This window comes from Cryptomeria japonica, chromosome 11 (genome assembly GCF_030272615.1).
Source record: "Cryptomeria japonica chromosome 11, Sugi_1.0, whole genome shotgun sequence".
NCBI classification, from domain to species: Eukaryota; Viridiplantae; Streptophyta; class Pinopsida; order Cupressales; family Cupressaceae; genus Cryptomeria; species Cryptomeria japonica.
The window spans coordinates 189,330,826-189,343,624 of record NC_081415.1 but is presented as its reverse complement, the minus strand read 5'-3'; the positions used below and the strand labels follow the sequence as shown (position 1 = coordinate 189,343,624).

Genomic DNA, 12,799 nt, shown 5'->3' with positions numbered 1-12,799 from the left:
CCAATGGCAAGGATTGCAGTCAGAAGATGCCACTTGGGAATGTATTAAGTTCAGCAGCATTTTGCACAGTTTAAACCTCGAGGACAGGACTCTCAGAAGCAGTAAGGAATGTTAGGACCCTTACATCCTAACCCTTTATTATTTTGTGCAGCATATTAATCATAGCTAAGTTTTTTAGTTGATATTACAAGTGTGGATTTATCCCACATGCATCACATAATGTTGTAATGATGTAATGATTTCATATTAACTGCATAGATCTATCCCACATTGGTTTTAAATTTTACCTCATAAGTCACATTTGTGAGGCCTTTATATGGATGTTGTAATAAAGAGAAGATCATCCTTGGAATCATAATTTGTAATAGAGCTTTGCTTTTAAGAAAGTTGGCCCCTCAAAGAGGGCTGTAATACTTGTTCTACATTTATCAATATAAATATATTTGCAACTACTTTCCAAGCAATGCGTATGTTTCGCATGTTATTATTTATAATTGATAATATTTTGTAGGTAAGATCCTAACACTATTTGTCTCCCATACTTAGAATCGACATTTGTCTCCCATACTTAGAATCGACATCTCATCATGATGTTAGTCTCTCAACACCCAAGAAGCTTTTGATTCTGGAGACACAAGACATTGTTTGCTGCTACTAGCTTCTCTCATTGCTTGCACATCAACCATATCCATAGAAGCTTCTCCACTAGCTTCTCTCCATTTAAGCTACTTTGCTCTTTGTTTTCTTCAGACCAACAGCGTTGTTAATAATAAGTATTAAAAACCCTATGTGAGGTAAGAAAGATGACTTCAGATAGTTCTGAGACAGCTAGATATACTGCGATGACCCACCTGTGGGAGACACAGAGGTTGGTTGTGCTGATTTTGATGAAACTGGCTTTGATTTTTAATAGTAATTACCCAAACTTAGGGGAAAAGAGGAGAGAACTCAATACACAATTGCTGTTGGCAAGTGGTAAATGGTTCCATGAAGCAAACCAGCAACTGGATCAAGGTCAAATTGAGAGTCCTCATGCAGTAGCAGCAAGAGCTGACAAGAGGCCTGGCCAAAGAATGGAGAAAAAGCTCAATTCCATTTGACAAGAATCTGACCTGTAAACTGATTAAAGTTATCAAGGCATGTAATTAGCTGGTTAAATTGCAGACAGAATCATTCAGCCAATGTTCTTCTGGTGTGTAGGAATAGTTTTGTAGAAAAATGGAGGATGTCAATTTGATGGATGGCTTTGCTCATGATCTGTGTGCATGGAGATATGTGTGAGCTCCAGTGTTTGATCTAGTCTGTACATAGGTCTGAGTATGCATCCTCCTGCTTGCCAGTGCTTGGACTGCCAGTTTGTCTAACAATGTCATTTTATTATTTTCCAGACTCTGGTACTTAGCATACGCTAAGGTATATTTCACTTCAAGTCTTCAACCCCCTGGTTTGAGCATCAATAGAAAAGTTGTTTATATTCTGATGTATTTAATATACTGGTTTAGTTGCATGCTGGCTACACTAACATGAACATGACCTACCAAAAAATATTTTGAACTCCCGAGGGTCCATATTGTCTCTCATGAAACCTGGTGTTTTCAGGCAACAAATACCAAAAAGAATTTAACAAAATGGCATAGTTTTTGAGTCTCTTGCAGTAACTATTGTTACAAAAAAAAATTGATAGTAAAAATATGACGATGGGGTTCATAAAATTGGGCTTGGCGATATTCAAAAATAGGTAAAGTGGATGGTCCCAGATATTGGTTATAGAAATCTCAACTTTTGTAGAGGCTTTTGAGGAAAGATGGATTTCATCAATGCTTGAAGCTCCTGCATCATTGCTTATTACTTAAGGATCAGATTGGAAACAAACATCGGAGCTGAGGATTTTTCTCTTATGGCAAGACTAAAAGTTGCACTTCCTACTGATGTGAAAAAATTGATAGCCAAAGGAGATTCTCAAGCCATAGTCAATAGTTCTTATCAATTTTGTTGGAGGAGCTGTAGTGTAACGCCAATAAAGACACTGGTATGCTAGTGAGAGAGACTTAAATCCCCTACATCACAATAAGGTGCTATATGACTCCAGTGGACATGTGGCAAGGTTGCAGGGTAACAATAATGTGGTACATTATGACTATAAGAAGATTCAAGTATGGTACAAACCTGAATATGAAGTACATTATAGCTAAAAGCAGATCCCAGTGCGATACAAGCTGCCTTTAATGTAATGACAGCCACCAACTCCAGCAAACAGGTGGCAAGATTGTGGAGTAGCGATTATGAGGTGCATTCTAGTGTCATATAAAGTCCACTTGTCACAATAAGGCAGCCCATAACTCCAGTGGAGCAAGGTTAATTTGCAATAACAAATGGGTATGATGGAGTGTGACATGGGCTATATATGTAGAGGATAAAGTCCAAGCTACATACAGAATGAGATTCACAAATATACATAATGATGTTCAAGCTATACGTTCATGAGGGGAAAGGCTTTACAAATCTGAAGAACAAGGCCCAAATTATAATTCAAGTAAGACTCGGGTTTACAAATCTCCAGAACTAGGTGCAAGCTAATCTCATACCGCAATAAAGGTTGCATATAACCTCCTTGAGATTTTCAAAATAAAGGGAAAAAACACTCTCCACTTCCACAAAACCCTAATTCTTTATCTAATTATGAACTGAGACCTCCTCACAAACCCTCTTGAAGCAAAAATTTGAAAAACAATTAATTAAGAACCTTCAACTCACCGAGTGCAGCAGCCAGATCGGCAAATTGCTCATTGATTTTTTCTCTTCTCAGCTTCTCTCTATCTGCCTTGTGCGATTTTTTTGCAGGTCTGTTATCACCACTACACAAAATTTCCCCAAAACTGATCAGAAATTTATGAAAATTTAAGTAAATTTGAGTGTAGGAACAATGCATTGAAATAAATTATTATAAATACAGACGTGTTATTACAGAACTGCGTATCAAAATCTTGGATTGGTGCATTTTCGAGCTCTGGAATTACAGAAAAATCAGCAAGAATATTTTCGCCCAACGGTTGGCAAAACGAAACATAGGCATCGCCTGAATTCGCTGACATTGTGATGAACTTGTATTAATATATTTTGATATCGTTGTTCCAAGAATGTGTGAGAGTCGAAAGAATTTGTGCGCGCATGCATAGCCATTGAAGATGGGAAGAGCCCGCCGTTGGAATAATATGGCAGTCAAAACGTGCTTTTTAGATGAGTTATCTGTCGTATCTTTTTCTCTTTGAATCCGGACCTTTTTTAAAAAAATTTAAAAGAAATAAATTAAGGAAACTCCATTGTGATTTTTTCCGCTGTTTGATTTATCTTCTCGTTTAAAATTTCATTATCGCAGTTCTATTTTTACTACTCTTTCATGGAGGCATAAGTATAGTAAGTTGGTTAGTCCTTGATCATAGAGATAATGTAAGTCTTTTATCATAGGGATGATGAAGGTGATTTTGACTTAAATTGTGTTTGTTCATTTTTATTATTGAGCTCATTGTTTTAGTAAGTATTTGTGTAAATTTCAAAAATAATTATTATTTTAATGTTATTTTATTTTTTATATTTAATATTTAATAATAAATTAATTGGTTGGTTGTTTTTTTGGAAATATTATTTTTTTATTTATAAAAAAATAGTATATTGTTAAATATAAAACAAATGAAATTGTAAGTGTAGTCACATAAATATGTCTAGTTTAATTAAATGAATATTTGCTATTTATTTGATTAAAAACCCACTAGCCATCAGTTAATTAAATTAATATTTAATTAATTCATCTTCAAAACATTCTCCTATTAATTAAATAAATTATTCAATTTATTTTAATTAATTCGTTAAACCAAATTCACAATCAATTAAATGAATAAATCCTATTTATTCAAATTAATTCTCTTTCCTCTTTTAAATAAATTAAATAAAACATTTATTTAAATCATTAAATCCCCCCACTTGCATTCTCCTAAAAATGCAACTTGCACATATTTTGTTGAAATAAATGAATTTTATTTTAATAAAAATCTTTATTTCCCTCACCCACCAAATCCACTTGCAATCCTAACCCCCTTCTAGATTCTTCTAACCCGTTCCTAATTAGCCTAATTCATCCCTTAAATATTGTCACATTCCTAAGCAACTTGGAGTCACTTCTCAAAGACTTCAAAGTCTTTGAAAAGCATTCAATGTTTTTTGTGTTCAACAATTTAAACCCTGAAGTCTTCCAAACCACTAATGGCTCTTACATGACCATTTATGGTTAATTCCACTTGCACCCATGGTTAAGGACTTTAACCCTTAACTCAACCCTCATGTGACCCATGTGTCTCCTCAAGCATTTATTGTTTTTGACCATGGTTATCTCTTTAACCTTTGCACAAGAGTTTATACATTGGATAAAAGCATTATTCTTTGAATAATAAATTTATTCACTCAACCAAACCTTAACCTTAACTCCCAAGTTAACTGTCAGGTCATATCAAGCATTTAATGTTTATTCTCTCTCCTCTCAACTCATCTCATGTTGACACTTGTCATCCTGGGATTGGGTTGAAAGCCCTCACATGGATTGAATATCATTCAATCCTGACCCTTGTTGAGATTGCTCAATCTCAACCATCCATTGCTCCGTTTTTCCTATAAATAGAGCCCATTTCTTCATAATTCAGATCTTGAAAACTTGTATGCATTTAATCTATAGTCAATTTTAGAGAGCATTTTAGCATAAAATCACTAATGTATTGTCATTTTGGACTAAAATAAATCTTAGTTCATTTCATAACATATCATATTTAGCTTGTTTTTACACTTGCATAGCATAAGTTTACAAGCATTTTCAATTTTGAATCTCCATAAGACATCCATAGTGCAAAAAACTGCTGAGAGCTACACTAATTTGGAACTTGGAGATGAGAGGAACAAGGGAGAAGGCGCTAAGAGCATGGTAGAAGGCATTTGGAGATGTTTTGTTGTATTTACTTCCATAGTTAACTATTTTATCATGTTTTTAGTGTCTCTTTTGATATGCCTGCTTAGACTAGTTTTTGGTTGATTAACACTAACGTTTGTCTTTGTTTCTTGTGTTTTTGTGCATTATTTCACCACAAGTTTTAGTCTAACATTGTCCATTTTGCAGTGCATCATTTGGTGAACCCGATGTGAATCCAACAACAATTTTTTTTAAAACAAACTAACTTTTTGACTGTTGAGCTTGACACACAGGTCGCGCTTTGGCGTTTTTGTTCGCGCTTTAGCACTATTGCAATTTGATCTTTTAGCGCTATTGTTTTTACAATAGCGCTATTGTCTCAAATGTAGCGCTATTATCCATATATTAGCACTTTTGACTCTTAAGTAGCATGTTTGTCAATATTTTAGCGCATTTGTATTGCTGTTTAAATATTTTACTTTAGCGCTTTTGTCTATACTTTAGCGCGTTTGTATTAAGTAGCGCTTCTGTTATCACACAGAGTAGCGCTATTGTAATAGAACGTTGTAAAAAAAGGCCTTGTAATCGATAATAATAAAAAAATTAGGCTTGTGGAAGCCCACCATATTTTCGGATTTTACTAACTTTTCGTTTCATGTGTAGGTTTTAAACTAACCCTTTTGTTACTTAACAATCAAAAACACTTCATTTGGTGCTCTAAAAATCACAACACAATTTTGTTTACTTGCAACTTAGGAAACAAACTTTCATTTGGTGCTCTAAAAATCACAACACAATTTTGTTTACTTGCAAGTTAGGAAACAAATCTTTATTTTGGTGCTTAAAATAAGACAAGGCAAAATCTCATTTCTTGCATCAAATTTTAAAAAATTCACAATCAACACTTGAACTTGTTGTGCAAGTAAAAAGAACAATCAACTTGTCTCATTTTTGTAAAACGATTTACTTCATGCATACGTGTTTCAATTCCAGTTGACCAAGAGTTCATTTTTCCTAGTTTACTCAACATATTACCTTTGAAGGATAAAAAGAACACCATGGATGTTGGAGCAACATCTCCAAATAGATAAAACATCATTGCAATGACAAGTTAAAAAGAACAAGTGTATTTTATGTTTGGCACACTTGTGCAAAAGAGTTTGTCGAGTGGTCCTACTTCTAACACACACTATCCTCTCCCTTGGCTTTCGTGGTCCTAGGTGCAAGAGAAAAGTGTTAGTAACACTCAAGTTTCTATTTTTAAGAGAGGCCTGCCAAGAGACACATCACTATTGGGAACGACCTTGTGCAGTAAATCCTTCGAGCCGCTATAGAAATCAGGTGTGAGCAAAAGTTGTAGCCTTGGGTATAGTTGTTCCTACAGTGTAACTTGCCGAAAGGACAAATGGGCCCCACCACAAGTTACAAGGCTCTTAAGTGAGTCACTGCAGAATGAACTTATGTCCAAAAACATCAAAAAATACTAAACACCTCTAAGTAGTAGCCCACTCATTCTATTGATTGAGGATATTTGTGATAAATTTAGTGCAAGAGCGTAGAAGGTTTTGCTCCCAAGATACTCACCATACATATTTCCTTGAATAGAAATATAGCTTTTTGAAAGGTTACTTGTAGCCCGATAAAAGTGGTGACTCCCCCATCATAGGGATCATCTATTTGTTATGTTCGTGCAAGACTTAGTATATCACATCCTTACCTGCCACGACGGGATTCATAAGGTATGTAGTACCAAAGTTGAAGAAATATCAAGATGTGGGCTGAAATTATCGCAACTGGCCATTTGACATTAGGGATAAAAAGTGCTTGAAATGTTTTCATTTTGGGTCAAGACCAATGCAAATTGAGCCGACTTCAGGCTTTGAAAAATACCTAAAATACATTTAAAAGAAAGGGTCATAAAAAAGTTCAAAAGATTGGGTTGATCTAGACCCATACTTACTTGTGCCTTTTGAGGCAACATTCTTGTGTTTGTGTGCTTGCTTTGTTTTCTTGTCAAAGAAACATCATAAAATCCAATTCCAAAACAATTATTCATCCAACACAAACATTTTCAAAAATAAGAGATCAAAAACAAGTGCAAATAACAAAAGTGTCAAACTATATGACCATTCTTCACATCTTGAGAAAGAAGAATCTTCATCAACATGTCAACTTGAAGAGAAGACCATTGAGCTCAAAGGCTTTTATTAAAAGGAGGAAATTCTTCTATCTTAATAGACAAATCTTTGTCTCTCATAGAGCTTTTCTACGTCACATGCGTCTCTATCTTCAAGGGAAATCAAACGAGTTTGATCAAGAGTCATTAAACCAAACCGTTGAGCTTTTATGCAATATCATGATTTAAGTTGTCACAAGAACAAAGGAGGCAAGATCAACCCTGACTTCTTTCTAGACATTTGCATCACATATAACGTAGCTTGGGAAGAACCACCAACTCCCAAAAGAGAAGAGGAAAAATTTGTCCCCTATATCACACGAAGTTTTTATTGAAGCTAGCATCTCATCCATTCCCACATTCACATCATCAATTCGTTTTCAACTCTCAAAACATTAAGAGGTTCTTGTCCTAAGTTCTATTTTGATGTTGCTTGAATCAAACACAAAAACATCACTTTTTAGATTGTCTCTACATCTAGGATAAACTCATCCTAAGAGGCATTTCTACACAGGTTAAAACTAGTCTATGAGTGCATCCTCTCATTACTAGGTAGTTGGGTCTGTAACACATCTCAGATCTCTCTAAACCTTATCACATCACACTTTGTCAATCAAACACAACAAGCAATTCAAGAAAGAACTTTGGTAACATCTACCTTTAGTGCTAGAGATTCATATGCAAAACACTCCACCAAACATAAATCTCTCATTTCATCAACAACTCATCATCATTTTCACCCAACTTCAACAAAAACTTATAAACAAAATGGCTCATACCAGATCATGGTCTAGACAACAAGAAATTGAGGAAGAAGAGGAGGAAAATATCAATGAATTCCAAGAAGCCCTGGGAGGAAACATAAATGACGAAAATCCAAGTACTCCTACTCTTGCAGCAATAGAAAGGGCACAACACAACCCTCTCTTTAATAGACTATTTGATGAAATACTCAGGAGCAATGTCGATACTCACTTTTTAAGACTTGCTCAAGAAGGAGCCAAACTACCCTCTGACTTTAATGTTGCACAACTAAGGCAAGCATTAGAACGCCAAAGTTGCAATGAGGAAGAAAGAGGTCATGATCACATCAGATACAACCTTCATCAAGGTAATCCCCCACCTCCTCCTCCTCCAAATGAAATAAAAATGTTGCGGCAACAAGTTGAAAAACTCGCCCAACAACTTCATAGTGGTGTCAGTTTTCACTTAATGACATTTGTCCCTATCCCTTTGATAGGAATCTACATATGCCACCTTTTCCACGAGGGTTTGAAACACCCAAGTTTGAAAAGTATAGAGGAAAAGGAGATCCTCGCGATCATTTTAGAGAATTCCATTCAGCTTGCCTAGAAGTGGCATATAAGGATATCCCCAAATCTTGGGAGGAACAACCACATCATAGTTTTCCCGATTACTAGGTGGTATTAGGACATTTGAAGAACTCATCCAAAAGTTCCTAGCACACTACTCACACAACATTGAACGTGATATCACAATGGTTGATCTATGTATCACTAAACAAAAACCAGGTGAGCTATTTTCAGTCTTTCTGCAACGATGGCATCAAATGTCTAGTAGACGTTCTCTTCAGTTACCTGAACAAGAACTAGTGGAAATATTTATTTCCAACTTAAACGAAGAAATGGAATTTCACCTATATGTAAAAGACACAGACTCTGTCAATGACATGATTACCAAAGGTTTAAAATGTGAACGGGCTCTCATCAAAAAAGGGCGTATCAAGATATATAATGAACCGAAGGATGGCCCTTGCCCACGCTTCAATAGTGACAAGCCTAAGTTTTGGAACAAAAATAAAAACGTCGTCAATGATGGGGTTGTGGATGCAAGAACTATCAAAAGTGCACAACCTGTGGTCCAATTTTCTAAACAGACCCCCCCACCCAAGAATAACATAGTTGCTCCTCCAAATCAAGGATGCAACGACGAACCCAGACAGGGTCAGCAAAATTTTAAACCAAAACGAACATACACTCCCTTAGGGGAACCCATTGAAACAGTGTTACATCAGTTGGTTTCTCAAAATCTGGTGACCTTACCCAAAACATCAAATTATGAACCTCAAGTCGAACCTTCATGGTGGAGGGATACTGAACATTGTGATTTCCATCAAGGGAAAGGGCATAAGACAAGAAATTGTCACAGATTGAAAGATCTTATTCAGGATCTTATTGACCGAGGTGAAATTGAAATCGAAGGACACAACCTAAAGACAACCAACAATGATCATCTCATGTTCAAAAATCCACTTCCATCACAAGATCAAAGGGAACCTTCCACTTCAGGGAGAAACACAGATACCACTGATTATACGCAAGCAACATATAATTAGACTAAGAATCACCTATATGATGGCAGTGAACAAATTGCAACTATTACCATAAAAAATCCCAATTCCAACTGCAATGTTGTTACACGTCGTGGCAAGATTACCATAAAAGCAGCTCCATAAGGCACCACATCTATCCCAAAGCAGTATAACCTTGTGGACCAATTAAATAAAATGCCCACATTGATATCTATCTTAGAGCTATTGCACTTGTCTCCATCTCATAAAACAATCTTGGATCAAGCTCTCCAAGAGGTGTCATTTCTGCAAACCTAAATACAGATCAGTTCCAAGCCATGGTTGGAAGTCTAAGGTCATCACCTTGTCTCACTTTCTCTGAAAGTGACAACACATCCTTCCAGCAACCTCATAATGCCTCACTCCATATTGAAGGGTTTATCAACCAGCATAGGATCAAGCGGGTCTTGATTGACAATGGAGTAGGCCTGAATATCTGCACACTACAATTGGTCACTGCATTGGGATATGCAATTGAATCAGTGGATCCCCACAAGAAGATAACAATAAAAGACTATGATGATGCAAAGCATTCATCCAAAGGAGATGTTGTGCTACCAATCCGAGTAGGCCCAATGGTGAAACACATCATCTGTCAAGTTCTGGACCTTCCTTTTCCATACAATTTATTATTAGGAAGACCTTGGATACACGTCATGCAAGCTGTTCCATCCACCTACCATCAATGTATCAATTTCCCGCATAATGGCGTAGAAATCACAATCCTGGGTGATGCAAACCCCTTTGCATATTGTCACAATACCAGTCATCAACCAGAGATTATAGTTCCCAACAACAGAGACACCATCTCATCCACATCATACATAAGTCCAGCCTCTCTTTCCAGTTTAAACACCACTATACCCAAGCAAGAGAAGCTCAAGATGAAAATAGCAGAGGAAGGTCCTGGAGAGTATAATCTAAGCCAACTCTTTTATGCTAGACAAATGACCACTTCTCCTAGAACTCATGGTAAACCTCAATAGTTACTTCAAACGCCACTGGTCAAGCTGGCATGCACTTTGACACCTTTCATCCTTGGAAAGAGTCAAGAAGAAGAAACCAGAGATGAAGACTTAGCAGAATGGATCTATAAAGATCCTATCACCATGAAAATCCCACAAGATAAGCTTCCCACATATCAATATGGAAAAGACCTTCTCATAATGCAAAGAATGGGATATCATGGTCAAAGTGCTTTAGGACCTTGTAAGCAACGATGACATGAGACATTGCAGCTGAAATTAAAACCCAAAGATAACATAGGCTTAGGCTTTCAAAAGGAGACCCTTCCTAAGCTCGGATTTAAAGGGAAACCCAACAAACCTCTATATCAACCTACTACAAAGAGGTCATCTTTGATTATAAAAGAAGCAACAAAAATCATAGCAACTATCCCATTAAGGCTAAAAATCCCAGCAAAACCATCTGCAACACTAGTCATCTCACCAATTGAACCAGCAACGCCATTAGCAACAACAATAACATCAATAGCACCCTTAGCAGGAGCAACTATATTAGAATTCCTAGCAGTATCAACAACACCGACAATTCCAACAGAAGCTGCAAATTCAACACTACCAATACTCCCTGTATCGGATTCATTGATCCCCATAATTCTTCCTGCAGCATCGATCATTTCATCTACAAAGGTACATCAACCAATCACACCTGCAGTATTTAACTCAAAAGATATCCCAGTATGGTACAGTAATCGGCTACTGGAAAGTGACTCAGAGACCGACTCGCATGAGTGGGAATTTGATTCGATACAGCTTAACACTTCAGATGAGGAAGATGCATCACCACCTCCACCTCACAAAGACATCCCTATTTATGGAGAAACAAATATAAAGACCTCTTGGGTTCCTGAACTGGACACATCTTCCACAGACCCTACGTCACATCCTACGCCTGATTCTGACAGGGAGAGTACCATCAACGACCTTCACCACAACGTCTTAACCCTCATTGACACATCTAACTAACTTAACTTAATCGATGAGGTAATGCCCATCATCCATCCTAAACTCATCGAATGGAACCAACCTAATCCCCCATGCCTTGACCACTTCCAAAATGATGAGGCGATCATTGACTTTTTGGAACTACGAGATAACATACCAAGCGGGGATCACAAAGATGGATTCGCCATAGAACTTAATAGCATAGCATACTTCGGGGTGGATGCCAAACCTTTCAGCTGCAAAAATATAACAATAAAACATGGATCTTCCAGTGAAAACCACACTGTGGCACTGTTTGATCCCACAAAAGCAAAAATAAAGAATGTTTCCAATGGTGAAAACCTCTTTGAGGCGCTTGAGGATGAAAGGTTTGACATTCTCCTCTCTAGTACATAGTAGGAACGATCAACGATTCTTATTGAAGAGACAAAATAATACAACGTGGGGACTCTTGAAACTCCTCACCACATACATCTGGCATCTCTTTTAACTCTAGAGGAACAGCCTAAGTTTGTCGAATTCTTCAAAAAGCATCAAATCAACTTTGCATGGTCATATGCAGACATGCCTGGTCTTGATCCTAATTTAGTCATGTATCATCTCACCATAGTAGAAGGAACTAATCCTGTCAAGCAGAAGCTTTGCAAGATGCATCCCCAGATTACAGTACTCGTCAAAGCAGAACTTAAGAAACTCCTAGATGTTGGTTTCATTAGACCAATTGATTATGCAAATTGGCTCTCCAATATTGTGCCTGTCGGCAAACCAAATGGGGGCATCCGTATTTGTACTGACTTCAAATGTCTGAACAAAGCATTTCCTAAAGATGGCTTCACCCTACCAAACATCGACATAATAGTGGACCTAACAGCAAGACATGCCATGCTTTCACTCATGGATGGATTTTCTGGGTACAACCAGATAAAGATCACACTAGAAGATCAACATAAGATGACCTTCACATGTCCATGAGGAACATACTACTGGAATGTAATGCCTTTTGGTCTAAAGAATGCAGGAATGACCTATCAAAGAGCAATGACCACCATCTTCCATGACATGATGCATACCATAATGGAAGATTATGTTGATGACTTATTGGCAAAATCACTCACAAGAGAAAGTCATCTAGAAATATTAGAGAAAATCTTTGACAGACTGGAACAATATCATGTGCGACTCAACCCAAAGAAATGTGTCTTTTGAGTAACCTCGGGGAAACTTCTAGGATACATTATCTTAAGCAAAGGCATTGAGGTCGATCCAACAAAGGTCAAAGCAATCATGGACATGCTACCTCCAAAGAACATCAGTCAACTAAGGACATTACAAGG

The 12,799-nt window shown here is 36.9% G+C and overlaps 1 protein-coding gene across 5 annotated transcripts in view; it reads right to left on the bottom strand.

Moving 5' to 3' along the window:
* LOC131071100 (transcription factor bHLH121) overlaps positions 1–3,260 on the bottom strand; it is a 91,552-nt gene extending 88,292 nt beyond the window's left edge. For 3 of the 5 annotated variants that reach the window (XM_058006802.2, XM_058006803.2, XM_058006801.2), the window contains exons 1-2: positions 2,956–3,221; positions 2,755–2,855 (exon numbers count right to left, since the gene is read on the bottom strand). In XM_058006802.2, coding sequence (XP_057862785.2) covers positions 2,755–2,855; positions 2,956–3,092 — 238 coding nt within the window. In that variant the 5' untranslated portion in view covers positions 3,093–3,221. Of the gene's footprint in view, positions 1–2,754; positions 2,856–2,955 lie in introns of all 5 variants that reach the window. The other 2 variants (XM_058006804.2, XM_058006805.2) reach the window with 2 other exon arrangements.
* Between the last annotated feature and the right edge of the window lie 9,539 nt (positions 3,261–12,799).